Source organism: Rattus norvegicus, chromosome 3 (assembly GCF_021556685.1).
Source record: "Rattus norvegicus strain SHRSP/BbbUtx chromosome 3, alternate assembly SHRSP_T2T, whole genome shotgun sequence".
Taxonomy (NCBI): domain Eukaryota; kingdom Metazoa; phylum Chordata; class Mammalia; order Rodentia; family Muridae; genus Rattus; species Rattus norvegicus.
Genome location: NC_141536.1, coordinates 46,342,712 through 46,361,714, shown reverse-complemented (window position 1 = coordinate 46,361,714; position 19,003 = coordinate 46,342,712). Strand labels below are relative to the sequence as shown.

General features: G+C 39.9%; 1 protein-coding gene across 1 annotated transcript in view; it reads left to right on the top strand.

Annotated features, from left to right (window-relative positions):
- Window positions 1–19,003, top strand: part of Fap (fibroblast activation protein, alpha) — a 68,460-nt gene that overhangs the window by 27,049 nt on the left and 22,408 nt on the right. Inside the window, 8 exon segments of the mRNA NM_138850.1 lie at window positions 499–602; window positions 2,477–2,612; window positions 5,565–5,609; window positions 9,534–9,638; window positions 9,737–9,807; window positions 12,862–12,915; window positions 14,606–14,730; window positions 18,566–18,613. Of these exon segments, the coding sequence (NP_620205.1) occupies window positions 499–602; window positions 2,477–2,612; window positions 5,565–5,609; window positions 9,534–9,638; window positions 9,737–9,807; window positions 12,862–12,915; window positions 14,606–14,730; window positions 18,566–18,613 (688 nt within the window).

Below are 19,003 nucleotides of genomic sequence, written 5' to 3'. Positions count from 1 at the left end.
GTGAGACTCCCCATTCTTTGGGATGGAAGCAATGGAAATGGACTGAGTGGTTTAGGGAGGAGAAGCAATCTGGTCATTCAATCAGTGCATTTCATTTAGTTCTTCTCTTTTCTTCTCTTTCAAACCAATCTCCCTACCCTTCAGAGCACACGGGTATATTGGTTATTCTCTTTTTAACTAGTAATGAAACACCTGTCTCGAAAATCAGGATAGAGTATGGGTTGTAGACATAGACTTTCACATCCCCGATAATTTCTCCTATAAATCAAGTCTCTCATTAGACACGTGAAACACGTTCGACTCTGGTTGATACAACATTGGTAATTGCCTTGCAAGTAAAACAGGAATGAAGCCCCTGGCCACTTTGCAGAACATCTTCAACTGTTATTTATTGAGCTTTCCTCACTTATTAAAATATGCCTCGAGTGCTAAAGTGTCTTTAAAACATTGATGGTCAGTAAGATTGTATCAGCTTGTAAATTTCCATTTTCTTGGCAGGCCGGAGCTAAGAATCCCATTGTTCGTGTCTTTATTGTTGACACTATCTACCCACACCATGTGGGTCCTATAGAAGTACCAGTTCCAGAGATGATAGCCTCGAGGTCAGTGATCCAGATCCCTCTCACGTGTTTAACCGAATTTTAACATGTTGAACTTTCTATTTCATAGTTTAGACATTATTTCTAGTGAGTTGAAGAGACACATGCCATAAAGCAGAAAACTAACATGCAAATTAAACTTCACAGTTAAGTTTCTTGAACTAGTTTTTAATATACTCTGTTATGCATTTAAAGACTCATTTAAAGATGACCATGGTGACTTCCGGGGTTTTCCTTGGAGGTAGAAATATCAACTTGGGATCAAAGTGAAGATTGGCACGTCTTCAGCATGAGTCCTCTAAATTCTGGTCTAGTTTCCCTCAAGCCAGAATTTATGGATCTATGTGCATCCTGGGATATAATAAATCAGACAAGGAACTCTTCACAGACATTAGCATTGCCTGACTTTGAAATACTCTGTTTGGATTATCTAGATTCAGAACTGTAAGTCAAGAAAGTATTTACTGATAGAAAAAAGTATTTGGGATAGAGAGATGCCTCAGTCTTTAGAACTGTAGTGATCTTGCAGAAGACTGGAGTTTCCTTCCAACCACTCACATAGGGCAGCTCCAGGAGGCCTGATGTCCTCTTCTTCCCTTTGCTAGCACTGGGCTCATGTGTATAAGCCTATACTCAAACCAATGCATATACACACAATCAAAAATCAATTCCTTTTTCTTCCTTTCTGGGTTTTGTTTTATTTTGTTTTGTTTTGGGTTTGGGTTTGAGACAGGTTTCTCTGTGTAACAGAACCTTGGCTGCCCTGGAACTTGCTCTAGGACACTAAGCTTGTCTCAAACTTGAAGCGATTGCTTGCCTCTGTCTCCTCAGTGCTAGGATTAGTGTTCTCTCTTCCTAGTACGACTCGGATATGCCTTTCTGGTTACCCTTGATTATACCAACCTTTCAGACCCGAGTCAGTCCTCTGTGTCGTTCTGTTTGACTTTTGGTGAAACTGAAGTGTTCCAAGAGCCTCACCTGCTTAGCACAGAGGTCTTGACGCTTCTCCTCCCGCCATATCAAGGCCGATTAGACGGATGACAAATGATTGCCCACAACAGTCTAGTTATGGAACCTTGAATATGCATTTTTTAAATATTATTTTCTTTAGGTGCCAAGTAATAGAAAAAGCACTTGAGTCGAGGGACACGCTAAGCCCACTCAGATCATCTTTACATATTCACACCAGTACATTACTATTTCAAATTGATACAGAAACAAAGGCCTACATAGCTAAATAATTTCACTGAGGGTGGGTACTGTGATAGGATGTCATGAGATCAGGATTTGTATCCTAAGTTCCTTCTAGCTCTATGGAAAATTACGAAGTTCTGTAATTTGGGCTATGAATTTCATTCACAGACAAGTATAGTCATGCTACCCGTTGACACTTAAGTATGTTATTAAAAACCATCAAAACTTTTTTGGATAATTTGATTATTAATACAATTTCAACACTTGACCATAGAACTTGGCTTCCACATGAACCCACCTGGAAACAAAGGTGAATTTCTCACTACGTTTGGCTGCTCTACGCCAAGCACAAAGTTTAAAAATGGGATGATGCTAACATCGTAGAAAATGGAACACTTTCATCCCTCTTAGACAGATACCTAACTTTGCCCTTACATCCTAACCTCAGTTTCCAAAAATGGGGAGAAAGTTCAAGTATGGATAATCTTCTTAGGTGTATGACCTCTTATTTATCTTAGCCAGCAGATCTATTTAAATACCATTCTCAGAGAAAGCTTGCCTTTCTTGTCTACTAACTACACATCCTATAATAACAGCTGTCTTTTAGAAACTTTAGATGGCGATATTACTTAAATGTGGTGATGGCGGACGGCTGAAACTGTCTGTTTTGGTCTTGTTGCCAGTGACTACTATTTCACCTGGCTCACATGGGTGACCAACGAACGAGTATGTTTGCAGTGGCTAAAGAGAGTGCAGAATGTCTCAGTCTTGTCTATATGTGATTTCAGAGAAGACTGGCATGCGTGGGATTGTCCAAAGGTAGGTGTGTTAAAGCTACTGGCAAGTATTTCTGACAATGGAAATACGACAGGAGCCTCTCATTCCTGGGTAACAGTTTGCTTTGCTAAGCGGGATCTGGTGCATTGAACCAAACTGAACTGCCATGTAAAACAATGGGCCGCATGTTCACAGCGGTTCCACCACTCTTATTAAACAGAGTGCAGCAGTTGTTTTCCTGAGTGGCTTTTACTTTGAGTAGGGAGAGACACAAAGTGAGCCAATGTGATGTTAGAATGGTGATCCAGCCATTGGAGACCCTCGGGGTAGTTAGTCAACAGAAGTGAAACAACGAAGATAAAACCTCAAATGAATGGGCTTATTATGGAAATAGATGTTTCACACAAAATTGGAGAAGAAATGAAAATTAGACAAAATTGTCAAAATTGGAAAAAGTGCAAGAGTAAGTGAAGTAGTCCCTATTTTTAAATCAAAGGTAGGTGCTTGAGAAGAGGGCGTGGACCATTTGTGGCTCTGCACTTTGTGCTGCTGTCTAGGTTATCGGTGGAGAGCACTCCCTACTGTACAGACTGAAGATTGAGAGCTTAAAATAAGATGCAAATTTACCATCAAGCTTCCATTGTTTTTACTGCTCAAATTCAAACATAATCTGCTAAAACTAATGAGTCAGAAGGTACTGCACCAGTCTGAGTCATTGAAATATGCCTGCCTTTAAGTACTCATTTTAGATACTAATTTTTTATTAAAAGTGGTTTCTATAAATAGGAAATATTGCTGAGTACATTTTGAGAGAATTCTAATTATGAAAAAATATTTTTATTAAAACAAACATAGAGGGGGGTTGGGGATTTAGCTCAGTGGTAGAGCACTTGCCTAGCAAGCTCAAGGCCCTGGGTTTGGTCCCCAGCTCCGGAAAAAAAAAACAAAACAAACAAACAAACAAACATAGAGTTAACTTATTTTATGAAACTAGAGTCCAGATTAACCAAAGTAAGTCATTAAATTCCATCTAATATTCAGAAGATTTTATTTTATAAGGAGAATGTTTTATTCTGCTTGAAAAGTTATCAGGGCCATATTAGGCTGCATTTCCCAGGCTAAAAATGCTATTAGGTCATTACCCTGTCAGAAAAAGTCTTAAGTAAACGTAAGACAATTTGCAGGACACCAAGTTTATTTTACTTATGTGTTTATAACAAAGCCAAAAGATAAGTTTGAAGTAGTAGCAGTGAAAAAACTTGATCCCAATTAAGCTAGTTAATTAGAACTCACTGATCTGATTGGCTGGTTCTAGTTGGATATATCTTCAACACCCTGGAATCTAACATCATGAACTCAGCTTTAACATCATTAACTTGAAAACTATGAACACAGACAAATAAAAAATTGATTCATTTGCAATCTGAAATTCTAATTCATCAAAATCTGAGACAATGTAACCTAAAAGGAAAGAAAATATAAAATGTCCTCACAGTGAGGAATAGAGGTCCCTGGGAAATGACCAGTATAGCTAGATAAGTAACTGCATTTAGAATATTTTGGCTGAATTTACTTACAATTTTCCAACAGCCATACTTACGACTAATGTGTTTGTGTTTTGAAAACCAGCAATGCTTGAGGTGATCAATCAATGTTTTATTCATGTTGCCAGAAATGAGAGGTAGAGAAGCTTGCGAAGTTATTTATTCTATAAAAATATTGGTGAGATTTATTAAGAAATTTATGGGATTCATGGTTCATTTATCCGACCAATAGCAAGTCCAAGAAAATGATGTATAGTGTGGAGTGGGTCTTCTGCTCCATAATGCAGTTCAGAAACCTAGGCCGATGGCATTTCTGTTATCTTAATGTGTGGTTCTAAGTCATTAACATTCAACTGGAGCTGGAAGAATAGGGGGAGGGGTCTGCTTGAGATATTTCTATGGGGAAGGCTACAAATGGCTTGCTTCTCTTTCAGTTCACAGACTGTTTCTAGACCTTACCAAATGACTATGGCCCATTGTAAGAGAAGCTGAGAAACATGGTTCAGCCTCTGAGAGACAATCCTTTCCCAAAGTATAGATACTGTTTCTTTCATAAATATCCACTTTACTCCCTCTGGGAGGTCTTTATTCCTAGCAGAGGTTTCCAGAACTTTTTGTCAAAAATTCTCTAGATTATTTCTGTTGATCCAAATGTTTAATATCTATCTCTGTGTCCTTGATCTGAGTCTTTATTAGCATTTCCTAAAAACAGGAATTGGCCTCTTCCTGCCTTAACCATGACCAAATTCACATTGTCTCTCATGCTTACAATTACATTTTCTATATTAGGTAAGTGAAGCCCTTCATGGCATTTACTCACAGATATTCAAAATTCCCGGATGGCATCGAGGTTTCTCCAAGATCTTGCTGATGCTTTCTCTCTTCCAAATTCCCTGTGGTCTTTTTTTTTCTTTCTGTCCACTGTGCTCACTACAGTTACAGTAGTCTATACCTATTAAGTCAACTCAGAATGTTCTTTGTCTAGAAAAAAAAAAGTGCTATTTACATTTTATAATTTCTAAATATTTATGTAAGAAGTGATACTTCTGAATCTTACTAAAACCTAAATATACAAATCTAGCTAAACCCAATTTGGAAAAAAAAAAAAAAAGAACACAACCTCAACTTCACTATGGATTCAGTATGGAATCCCGTCTTCTCTGTATCGCATCACGTGCTTCATTCGGGCTGAATTTCCACATGTTTGTGATAATTCTGAGACTAGCCACATAGAACAGCTAAGGAAGAAAAAATTCTGGGATTACGTTTACCACCGACTTGTCCGTATAGACTCAGTACACTGCTCTAAATACCTTTAACAAGGTCTCCTGAACTGGAGGCCGAGTCGTACGACACTATGATCAGGCAGATGAACTGTTCGAAACGTCCAAATTATACATTTGAAAAACTGTCCTTTTTGTGCTTTAACGTGGTCTTTCTTTGTTTGTAGAACCAGGAGCATATTGAAGAAAGCAGAACAGGATGGGCTGGTGGAGTATGATTTTTCTATCTTTTCGTTTATTTTAATGGCACTCAGCATATTCAGTGAACTGACTTTCAGTGTGTGCATTCCACCTTGCGTGCCGTGCCTAGGTATCAAACAGGGAAATGAATACAAACCACATTATGATTTGTGATTAATTGTGTCTGGAATCTTTAATTGGAGTTATTTAGTGATATATGAGGTTCGTTTCCTATAAAAATGATATTGTGTAAGGGAACCAATTTTATCTTGTCTCCTGTATTGATTATTACAAGAGAAGTTTGAGAATAAGTGAACGTTGTCCGGAAAATACCACATGTCTCAAAGTACATCAAGCAAGCATTTGCATCAGGGTGGCTGCTGGGCTGAGATTTAGACACACTGTACAAAAGGGACACATGGGTATTAATTTTAATCTTTGGAGATGTATTTAGTAACGAAACTTCTAAATCTTAGAAAAGAGAATATAATGTATACTTCGTAGTGAAAACTTCTGGGAATCATTCCTCATCCTCTGAAGGTACCTGCTTTATTAGACAGCTCTCCTGACTAATGGCAATGAAATTAGCTCGAGAAAACATAGACTTATGTATATGATTAATAAACCCATTCAGGTAATTGTGTGGGTGCGTGCATGTGCATGCACACGCATGTGTGTAGTTCTTGGGATCAACAAAGGCCACACATGCTAGACAAGTATCATAAGCTACATTCCCAGTCCTTGTTTAGTTTTTGGGTCTTTAGACAAATTTAAAAAGCTGGTCATAATAGTATATATTAAATGGTAGTTTGTTTTTGTTTTTTTAAAGTGGTTTCCTTAGAATACATCCAAGATGTTTAAACTGCAAAAGACACAAGAAATAAACTGGAAATATTTTCCGGTGAATAATATACAAACCAAAAGAACCCAAATTTTAGTTCTTTACGTTTAGAAATCAGCTCTGAAGTCATAATGCTTAGACTACAGTTATAGCAAAACGCTCGTCAGCTGTTTGAGCAATGCTGCGGACCTCCTTGGCCTGCGCTAAAACCTTTGATTAAAAACAGAACATGAGTTTTATGGGTCGGAGTCTGAAAGCCTGTGCTTCTGTCTAATCATTAGCTCAGGTCAGGAACCATCTTTTGACATTTAGTGAGGATGGTAAAAATCAAAAACTGTGAGAAGTAACCTTGCTTCCTAGGTGAGATTATTTTAAATGGCTTTGCACTTCACTCGGAGATAAGCAATTTATCAGAAAAATCTAAGCGTGATAAGGAAGCCAGGGCAGGGCCCTGTTCCAACTGAGGTCACTGCAGCTGAATGTCTTATCTAGTGTCCAGGTGTGACTTGCTGCAAGGAGCACTTAACTCAGAATGCATTATGGCCCCAGCTCTGACAACACCATCACGGAAATATTTCACACCCTCTTTACCTGACCTAAGTTACCTGCTCATTGGCAGCAACTGTCTTCCATGTGCGCGGAGAAAGGGAAGGAGATAACAGCCTTTGGCCAGCACAAAGATTCTTCCTGTTCGCCTGGCCCTAGTAGCTTAAAACAGAACAGTCTGTCCTGTTAATTTTTTAGTTTCAGTGTAGATTAAATTGTAAGCTTTACTCGGAATACTATCTTTTTAGAAGTCCTTTAATTAATTCACTTAGGTATGCGAGGAATAACTGTTGTTGTTGCTGCTACTGTTGTTGTTGTTGTTGTTGTTGTTGTTAAAGGCAGGCTTATTGGGAAGCTGCTCTCAGGTGGGTGAGTTTACTGGCCCCAAGGACCAAGGCCAGAGAAGACACCATGGGGAAAGAGGAGGTAGGGGAGGGACAGAGAAAGAGAGAAAGGGGTCTGCGCACAGACGACAGTGAAGAGAAGAAGCGAGGAATAACTCTTCACTGTATTACATTAAAATGGTCTGTGGCCTGGGTTCCATTGAGTGACTAAATCATGCAGAACTAATTGTTTTTCACAGTACACAGTATGAGGGAGTAAAGAGGGTTCTTGTGGTAAGGCTGCTATACCTTGCTTGAGAGCAAACCTTTCTGAAATGAAGAAGCAGCTTTGACAAAGGCCCGCACTAGTGCAGTGCATCTACCAAATACCCAGTCTGAAGATGCCAAGTCATCTGGAGTAGCTCCTATGACGAGCGATGGTGATGGACACACAGCAGTCTCACCTCACTCAATTTCCCACTCTGTTACAATGTATTAACACACACACACACACACACACACACACACACACACACACACACATTCATATTCTTGAGCAAAGATTATTCGTGGATCAGGCAGTGTCCAGGATATAGAATCCTTTCCTATGTCTCTCCATGCTGCCTTTTGTCTTTTCTTTTATTAGAACTGTGGTCCTTGGATCTAGAGTTAACGCTAATCTAGTAGGACCACACCTTCCATTTTTATCACAATTACATCTTTAAATTTTCCATCCAGGTGGAAATAAATTTGGAGAAAAATTAGTTGCCCAGTAAAAATATAAGAGATACATTGCATTTTAACAACACATGATCACAACATAAGAGAAAAAATTTTTATCAAAAAAATTTCCAGCTTTAGATCACGCTCAGATTTGATCATTAAATAATTCTATAGCAATTCTCCCTACAACCTGTTTGCTCAAAAATTGATCTCAGAAAAGATATTAAAAGGAACAATGTTTGTAGCTAGAAAATACTGGTGGGGGTGGGTGTTTATTGTTTGCTTCAGTTGTGAAATAACAGAACAGATTGGCCTACTGTTCCATGGGACGTAAACCAGATAGAGAGACCTGGTTTTAAGTTACTCCTGCATGATATAAAGGAGCTCTACTCTCATGAGATTTTCCTCAGGAAGGTGTCATCATTTCATCAGAGGACAACCTGTAAGAATAGCCATAAAGGTAGAGCAAGTCTTTGTGTGTGTGTGTGTGTGTGTGTGTGTGTGTGTGTGTGTGTGGTGTGTGTGTGTGTGTGTGTGGTGTGTGTGTGTGTGTGTGTGTGTGTGTGTTTTTACAATGGAGACAAATTACAATATGGATGAAAATTTGGTATGAGGCATTTTCAGAATTTCAGTTGTCTGCTAGTTAGGATATTGAGTTGCCACTAGTTCTGTTCCAGGACACTGGAGTGACTGGTAGTTGAATGTAATTAGATGGTTCCCAGCAGAGAGTACCGAATTCCTCAAACTGAGGTTACAAGGCCTTTCTGTTTCCTGAGCTCAGAGCTAAGATCACCCTACTCCCTAACCGTGCCTCACTGTTCCTCTCAAGCATGCTACCAAAATCTGTGGCTTCCAGACCATCATATTTGAATCGTTCAAATGTCTTTATTAAGCTGTTGCCATTAGGAACTTAGCGTTAGACAATTCAAAAATCTAACATGCTTCTGGGGCTGGAGGGATGACTCAGTGGTTCAAAGAACTGGCTGCTCTTTTAGAGAACTGGGTTTAATCCCCACCATACACATGGTGGTCTACAACTGTCTGTAACTCCAGTTCCAGGGGACCTGACCACCTCACCCAGACGTACATACAGGCAAAAGACCAGTGCATAAAAAAATAATAATTAATAAATTATTTTTTTAAAAAGAATTATACTTTGATCAAATGCCCCATTTTAAAGTTTGGTTTGATTAAATGTCAACATTTGTTTATTAGTCCTGGAACTCAATTCCAAACCATATTACCTTAGGGCAGAAATTTATTAAATTAGATGTGGTAAAGCTTGGTCTCCAGGGTTGATAGGGTAGAGGTGTGAGATAGCAAACACCAGTCGGCACCTGTGAGCTCCTATTAGAGTCACTGGAACAGCCATCCTTTGAAAACCTGGAATTTCAGGAGTGGGTGACAGGTGATAGGAGAGGAGACTCACCATGAGTCTCCAAGCATCATATGTGACTTGCAAAAATACCTGTGGCTTTCATTCAGTTTGTCCTTTAGATATAACCTCTGTTCATTTCTTTCAGTTCTTTGTTTCCACACCAGCTTTTAGCCAGGATGCCGCTTCATACTACAAAATATTTAGCGACAAGGATGGTTACAAACATATTCACTACATCAAAGACACTGTGGTAAGTTCCTTCCAAGATTTCTCTCCTCAAAGATCATTCACTTGAGGTTGCTCAAGTGACGCTCAGCTTCGCACAACATAATGTTTGTCTTTTTATAGGAAAATGCTATTCAAATTACAAGTGGCAAGTGGGAGGCCATATATATATTCCGAGTAACACAGGATTCACTGTAAGTACCGCATGCAGCACGATGTACCATTTAGGTTTTAATTGGCACCCACCGATGGATGTACAAATAATGCACTGTACTGTCTACCCAGCCAAAAGAGGGAACATTCTGTTGTTCTTTGGTTACGTTCAAAGAGCTATGATTTCATGAAGAGCATGTATTCTTTAGTCACTCAACAGCAAGATTTCCTTTCTGAAAGAATTTTTTTATTAGGGACTTTTATGAAAAGTCTAAAAATTCTCAGGGGTGGGTGACTGAGGCTTGAGCTCCATGAGCATGATGATGACAGTAAACTGTAGACTAGAAAGAAAAGACTACGCCACCTTTCTTGTGCGTCCTCAGGACCAAGGTTGACATGGGAGGGGCTCCGTTCCTATTTTTTAAGTGGATGAAAGGCAAGGGTAGATGTTTAGGAAAGATGTAATAGAATAATTATTATCATATGTGAGGGAGAAGAGAGAGGTGGGAAAGTGGACCAGGCTGCAGTGTTGAAAGGGGAGGCAGTGCTGGGAGCTTTGACAGCCTGGGAATGCTACAAGGGGCCATTGGAGGAAAAGACTGAGCAGTTAATTCACACACTATTTGAAAGGATGTGGGAAAGGCAAGAGACAGTGAAGACTGGAGTCCTGTGACATTAGTACAGACATAAATAAAACAGATACACTCGGGTTTTGAATATGAATTTCATACCAGAAATGCATTGCATTGTGTTGTCTCCTTTATAAGAAACTTGTTTATGACACTGAGGACACCTGGACAGCTAAGCCCTCCTGAGAATTAAAACAAACCTTGTTTACTCTAAACTTTTCACACTCTATTATGCTCTTCTTGAAGGAGAGAGAGAGAGAGAGAGAAAATAAAGACAGCTACTTTGAGATATTCAGATAAATTCACAGAGGAATGAAAGTTATGTCACCAAACTGGATTTTCCACTTCATAGCATATTAAGACAGAAAGGAGCACGCACCTGGCAGTCAGGTAGCAAGGTTGCTCTCCTGTGGTTTGTTCTGCAGCTCGGTGGATTAACATGGCCTATGACACGTTCAGCTCATCGAGCTCAGATGAGTTTCCTAGTATGCCAAGTTTATCTACTACTGGGCATGTAGAATACAATCAAAATGTGTTCTCAGTCATAAACAAACAACATAATTCTGAGAAGCCAGTAAGCAGTCATAGTGGAAAAGGAAAAGTGTAATATTAGTTTAAATAAGTCAGTTTTCCACCAATGGCTTATGCTCTAAGATCAAGAATCGACAAATGGGATCTCATAAAACTGCAAAGCTTCTGTAAGGCAAAGGACACTGTGGTTAGGACAAAACGGCAACCAACAGATTGGGAAAAGATCTTTACCAATCCTACAACAGATAGAGGCCTTATTTCCAAAATATACAAAGAACTCAAGAAGTTAGACCGCAGGGAAACAAATAACCCTATTAAAAAATGGGGTTCAGAGCTAAACAAAGAATTCACAGCTGAGGAATGCCGAATGGCTGAGAAACACCTAAAGAAATGTTCAACATCTTTAGTCATAAGGGAAATGCAAATCAAAACAACCCTGAGATTTCACCTCACACCAGTGCGATTGGCTAAGATCAAAAACTCAGGTGACAGCAGATGCTGGCGAGGATGTGGAGAAAGAGGAACACTCCTCCATTGTTGGTGGGATTGCAGACTGGTAAAACCATTCTGGAAATCAGTCTGGAGGTTCCTCAGAAAATTGGACATTGAACTGCCTGAGGATCCAGCTATACCTCTCTTGGGCATATACCCAAAAGATGCCTCAACATATAAAAGAGACATGTGCTCCACTATGTTCATCGCAGCCTTATTTATAATAGCCAGAAAATGGAAAGAACCCAGATGCCCTTCAACAGAGGAATGGATACAGAAAATGTGGTACATCTACACAATGGAATATTACTCAGCTATCAAAAACAACGAGTTTATGAAATTCGTAGGCAAATGGTTGGAACTGGAAAATATCATCCTGAGTGAGCTAACCCAATCACAGAAAGACATACATGGTATGCACTCATTGATAAGTGGCTATTAGCCCAAATGCTTGAATTACCCTAGATCCCTAGAACAAACGAAACTCAAGACAGATGATCAAAATGTGAATGCTTCACTCCTTCTTTAAATGAGGAAAAAGAATACCCTTGGCAGGGAAGGGAGAGGCAAAGATTAAAACAGAGCCTGAAGGAACACCCATTCAGAGCCTGCCCCACATGTGGCCCATACATATACAGCCACCCAATTAGACAAGATGGATGAAGCAAAGAAGTGCAGACCGACAGGAGCCGGATGTAGATCGCTCCTGAGAGACACAGCCAGAATACAGCAAATACAGAGGCGAATGCCAGCAGCAAACCACTGAACTGAGAATAGGTCCCCTATTGAAGGAATCAGAGAAAGAATTGGAAGAGCTTGAAGGGGCTCGAGACCCCAAAAGTACAACAATGCCAAGCAACCAGAGCTTCCAGAGACTAAGCCACTACCTAAAGACTATACATGGACTGACCCTGGACTCTGACCCCATAGGTAGCAATGAATATCCTAGTAAGAGCACCAGTGGAAGGGGAAGCCCTGGGTCCTGCTAAGACTGAACCCCCAGTGAACTAGACTGTTGGGGGGAGGGCGGCAATGGGGGGGAGGGTTGGGAGGGGAACACCCATAAGGAAGGGGAGGGGGGAGGGGGATGTTTGCCCGGATACCGGGAAAGGGAATAACACTCGAAATGTATATAAGAAATACTCAAGTTAATAAAAAAAAAAATAAAATAAATAAATAAGTCAGTTTTCATGGTTCTTACTCAATGAATCGGAAAAGGATACGTTAATCACAAAATCAGTACTGATCTCACTTTTGCCTTTCTCTCATGATCTGTAATTTATAGTAAATGCCCCAACACAATTATAGACAGTAGTAGTTCTTCTACACAAGTATTAATAGTTTCTTGAAATATATGTTTTTATCCATGTTACTTATTAATATTAGTGATGATACTTTTGTAATTTGATAATCAATAATTAATATTTTGTAAATTAATTTCAGGTTTTATTCTAGCAATGAATTTGAAGGTTACCCTGGAAGAAGAAACATCTACAGGTAATCCAGACCATTTCAAAATAGTATTGGTAGATAAACAAAGAGATAGATGACTAAAGTTGAATCATAACCCTTGGTAGATGTAGAATGTTACTTGAAGTGTGAAATGTCATAAAATCCACTTGTCAGTGAGAGTAAATAATTCAGAAAATGACATATACAAAATCAGCATAAAATCATATGCACCCAGAATATGAGCCAACTTATTCTGAAAAGAGTAATAAAGGAAATTCTTTATAGTGATATAAATAATAATTTTACATAATTATAGATACTTGAAAAGTTCAGAGTTAATTCAGGGCTCTTATTTATTTATTAACACGCACTTACTGAGCAGTGGCTGTGCCACACTGCTTTTACTCTTGTAGTGAGGACTTCACACTGTTTTTACTCTTGCAGTGAGCTTCCACTAGGGCTCACTTTGCTATAGACACTTCCATCCCTCTATTAGTTATCAATGTTCAATCCAACTGTCCTGCTGATGAGTGAAATAATAACCAAAAGACTGTTCTCTCTACATAGAAATAAAGACTGTGGTTAACATTGTTCATGCTCTGCTGTAAACCAAATAGCATCTTAACTGACCTGCACTGTAATTGCATTTCCTTTTAATATGCCAATATAATATTGGGGCTGAGATTTGAACATGGGTATGTTGTTCTCTGAACCATTACTGTTAACTCTCTTCTTCACATTTCCAAAAATCACACAAAAATTCCCACATGTAATCTGTAAGAAGAAAGAAAAAATATCCTCTTATTTACAGTCCTCAGTTCACACCCTGATACACACTTACCTTTCCATTGGGGATCCTCCTCTGCAGACAACAATAGCTCTAGAGTCCCTGTGTCATGCTCAAGGCTATCTCAGGAAGCTATAAGAGGAAGACTTTGGAGGTGGGAAAACTCACCCTGGCAGCCAGAATGGGCTCTGACACAGCCTGACCCTTGGCAGAGTACCATCCAGTATTTCCAAAAGGGGAATCTGGTGCAGTGTGGGATGAGATATACAGAAGCCTATTATTTATTAAAACTCATCACTCCATTCCAGGGCCACACAGAGGGTTCTGCTCATGTGAGTAGAGGAGTGTAGCTTGACCTAAATGAGACAGAGGAGGCAACCTCCCTAGACGGAGCTCCCAAAAGCCCATGTGCCCTGTTGAAAGAATGGAAAATGCAGAATGCATCTTCTTATTTCCAATTTGCTCATTACTAAAGTCCTTTTTCCAGATATAGAGAAGAAGAGGGATTCTTCTGCTAGAGTGTCTTGTATGTTTTGACTTGGAGTAGGGGAAGGAGAGAAAAAGAGAAGGGGGGAGGGAGGGAGGGATGGAGACAGAGACAGAGACAGAGAGAGACACAGAGAGATCTCTAACTATTTTAGAAGCATTTAATGGATATAAAAACACGGACTACCTCACTCCCATTGCAAGTGTTCTATAGCTCTCCCATTTCAGGAAAACCACAGAGGGCTTCTCCCTCAAAGCTTGTGCCTATTCAGGCAAAAATGGATCAAACATCAAGCTACATCAAAACACTGTGATTCCCCTCTACTTTAAATGATATTGGCAACAGAAAAAATAGAGTGGGTTTGATGTCAATATGTAAATTAGTCACTTTACATGGAGTAGTACATTTTGATAAATACAATCTCAAAATTTCAGCTTAGCTTTATTTTCATTCCCCTCTAGAATTAGCATTGGAAACTCTCCTCCGAGTAAGAAGTGTGTTACTTGCCATCTAAGGAAAGAAAGGTGCCAATATTACACAGCAAGTTTCAGCTACAAAGCCAAATACTATGCACTCATCTGCTACGGTAGGTGATGGACCTGACGTAAGCATGGCCATCCCCGTTGCCTCTGTCATCAGCCTTGTCACTCCATCAAATTACTTACAGTCTTTTCCTTTTCTGGGAACTTGTTATATATAAGAGTCTTATTGAATGCCCAAGACTTGTGGAAGGAAAAGAATAGGAAGGTGTTAGTCTCTCTTTTGCATTTGAGGAAACTGAGTGATCAGCTAAGGTGTATGCCTCTGTTAGGCGAGAGCTAGGGCTGCAGCAGAGCTGTCTGTCTCTAGTCCGCATCACTGAGGTGTTACATACAGACACTATCTACCAGATTAGCACAGAAGGAGAGATATCAAAACAGAATTGTTCTCTCTGAAAACGTTGTTGTTCTGCTTTGACCTTATTCGTGGGGAAAACATCAAGAGCCATGGCCAGAGACCTGAAGTCTATGCAATGAAGACAGATTATTCATCCAAACCTAGTTTCAATGAACGCAAAAAACAAATCTTTGTCATCCAATCCTTCCTTAAAAATCGGAAGATATTTTGAGTAACTCATTCAAATATTAACAAAGGAACCACGGTGGCACGACCCAGTAAGAATTTTCTGGTTGTTTAGACCGTGGTTTTATTCACAAATGATCTGCTATGCAGATTAGTTCATTTCGTGCACACGTTATCTTGAATAAATAATGAGGAATACAGGTTAAAATAAGGCTACAAACCAATGAAATCAGTGACACCTGGGGGGTCAGTAGAATCTCCAGTTCTATAATTATTGCCTTCTCACCCTAGTTAGCCCCAGTTAGAGTATGGGTAGCATACTGGGCAGGAAATTTAACAAAGTGTGCACCACCCTCCTATTTCTGATATCAACGACTCTGGCTCAGGTAGGTGACTTAGACAACAATGGAGCCGTTCATCCTTTGACCTCTCTACTCAGATGCAGAGGCCTCCTGTGGGTTTCCCATGACATGAACAAAAATTAAGGCCATCATGATATCACTTCCCTTAGTCCAGCAACCCGTCTCTAGAACTACGGCCACAACTCATTTGACTGTGTAGACGTGAATAAGCATTTTAACCCGAATGCTCCCATCAAGATGGCATAAGATGTCAGTTTGAAACAACACTTTCGTAAAATGTTTGGTCAGTGAAATCTTTGAAATGTCATGAGATTGTTGTTCGTGGCCATATGTGCTGACTGTGGTTATGGCATTTAAAGGTAAACATTAAATGTCCCTCCCAAGTTATATGCAACATTTCCCAACCCAAACTCTATATTTACGTAACATGTATCAAAAGCTTACATGTCAGGCACACAGCATCCTTGAACTAAGGATGCCTAGGCATCTGTTTATCTCTTTCTCTCCCCTGGAAGGCTGGGCGGGGCTGTTCTTTTTAGTCATTCTATTTGTGACTGTAAGAAGAGTGTCTAATAGAGTACACAGAGGCATTGCGAAGCTTCGAAAGAATTGCTGGCATCTAAAAGCTCTACCAAGATAGTTGTTTCTTGCTGTTCCATTGGCTGATAAAGGCACTAGGGTCACATTAACATACATGCATTTCTACTGCTACATACTCTATGTTTGAGTAATGCTATAGCTCTCTGGAAAAGCATGCTAACACATTTCATATCGCCTCGCTCTAGTGTCTACTTGAGGCTAAATGTTCCCTGAAGTATAGATAAGGAACCAAAGACTAAGCCCTCATCAAAAGTTGGTGGGAGAGTCCTTTCTAGAACTGGAATCGCCTGACTTTTCTACCACTCACCCTTCCTCGGCAGTATGGTAATTTCCCATTTAGCAAAAAATACACTGTGTGGGAAGCATCACATCGTCTGGTGTTTTTGAAGCTCCAGTAAAATGAGTCACTCCGCCATCATAGGAAAAACCTTGAAATCTTTCCCTTTAGGGGTAAGAGTAACGCCTCGTTATGTAACTTTCAAACTCTCCAAAGGACTGTTGAGCCCTGGAAGACAAGAATGCAGGTAAAAATCATATCCGTAACACAGATAGAACAAAAACAGTACAGAAATGAGAATTTTAGGGACCGATGCTGCATCTCTAGGGCCATGTCCTCATCCTGCTGTGTCATGGGCACTCTGTCGTTACTTTGTTTCTTAATTTAAGATAAGAAGAGATGCAGGTTTCCACTACTAAGAACATTTACCTATGAAAGCCCATATGGTGGATGTTAATAGATTAAAGCCTAGAGACTTAAACAGCCTTGTCTCCTTAGATTCTGGCCCCAAATGTGAAATGCATGTGTGCCCCTTTTGAAAACTTTGAGGAAACATTGACTCTGAGGAAAAGCTTTTCACTTGCAGTCTCTAAACACTCTCAAGTGTCCCAGACGGGCTGCTGGTTTCTGAGAAAGCCAAAGAAGGATCACTTTCTTCTATCCCCAGGTCATAATAAGAAGTAAGGCAGGAAATAAAAATATTAGCTTTATTATTTATAAAGGCTAGTTGGAAAATGTGGTGAAGGGAAGTTGTGTGCCTTCCAACATTGCAGCCCACAAGGACGTTTTTACAAATGTGGGTACCCTTATACTTGCAGGATTTGCCCATGGGGCTTGGCACTTAAAGCTCTAAGGAATAAATCAGAAGAATGTTTTCCACAGGGAGAAGGCTGCCAGGAGCAAGCCAGAAAGCCCCATTCATAAGCAGTTCTCCTTAGAACGCTGAGAAGTCCTTCTTCTGCTTTATTTGGGTCCAATGGCACAATTCTTGCAGGGCTCCCTGGAGGTAGAAGAAAATATTAGGAATGGCAAAAGCATCTATCCCAACCTCTATACATGTTGCCTTTTACTGCACTGAGTCCCTTGGTCAATGTACTCTTTAAAAGTAGTCTGGGTATTAGATTATTCTGTATTTTAGACGAGTAATGGCATTTGTTTATCTATGGACACCTCATCAAAACAGCCAGTTTCTGAACGTTGTGATACATTGTAGGCAGTGCCCTTCTGGATAGAGAGCAGCCATCTTGAGGACTAATTTATCAATCACTCATTACAAAAGGTGGTGGTAGCTGCCGACAGTTTACGTCCCAAGTCCTCAAGTCTGTGGAGGTTGATGTAGTAACAGACAGCACTGTGCTCCATGCTGGAGGATAAAATCCTATCTGTTGCCCCACTGTGACAATTCTTCAGACTCTCTAGCTTCTTAGCTAGAATCTCTGTGACAAACCCTACACCCCACCAGCCCTCATGACCCCATCCTTCCTTCTTTAATCCCTCAAGTAACATCTCAGTACCACCTTCCTCCTACCATAACTTACTAACCCCCGAAACATGACTTAAAATAGTGTATTGGAAAAGGAAGCCTTAGATAAAAATTTATCTGAGCATGTCATTGGATAAAAGATGTTAGCTTTTATCCACCAAAACAAACCGAACATTCGACAAATGAGACACAATCTAGGTACTGGTGAAGGTTACTTAAAAATAAACATACAGCTAGAACTTGTCCAGTGAGTGTGAGAACTTCCTAGAAGGCAGCCTGCAGCTTCTGAGGCCTTTGTGCATGGCTAATTAGGTTCTAACCATGAAGGTTCACTCCTGGAAAAGCTACGGTGCAGGTAAGGCTTCTCGCACTTCTGTTCTTTCATTGGGCTTTGACCTGATATGTGTGGTTTAAATGGAACTTAAAAGGCCTGCTTCTCTAAGGTAAAACAAAACAAAACAAAACAAAACAAAACAAAACAAAAACAAAAACAAAAAAAAACAATAGTACATAAGGACAGCAAAGAGTTAAAAGATGTGTTTTTTGGCATGAGTCATAGATACTACACACAGTCCTGGCTGACAGTGAACTGTTATTCCTAACCGTAGTCACTTTCTTGTTTCTGTTCTGCCCACAGGCCCTGGCCTCCCGATTTCCACCCTCCATGATGGCCGCACAGACCAAGGTACTCTCTTGCATCTAGAATACTCTGAGTTCTCTATCATGAGCCCTTTCAGAGGGCAGGTTAGTTAGCCACCCTTGACGAGGTGAATCCTCGATACCATGTTGTTGTCATAAAGTTCATTATTCCTCAGTTTGAGATATTGTTTGCTTTAAACCCAACCACAAGTACTTCTTGGCAGTGGGGCCATGACATAACAGAAATCACACCATAGAGATCGAGTCTTTCATCCCCCCTGGCTTTCTAAAACCAGAGAAGATTAGAATCAGAATGAAAGCATATCCGTACATCTTCTTTCTCCTCAAAAAAGAATTCCTGCTTTTCTAGGAAGAGGGTTTATTTTTTTTCTTTTTATCACCCCACACTGGCAAAAAATTCTAGACATGGCTTCTT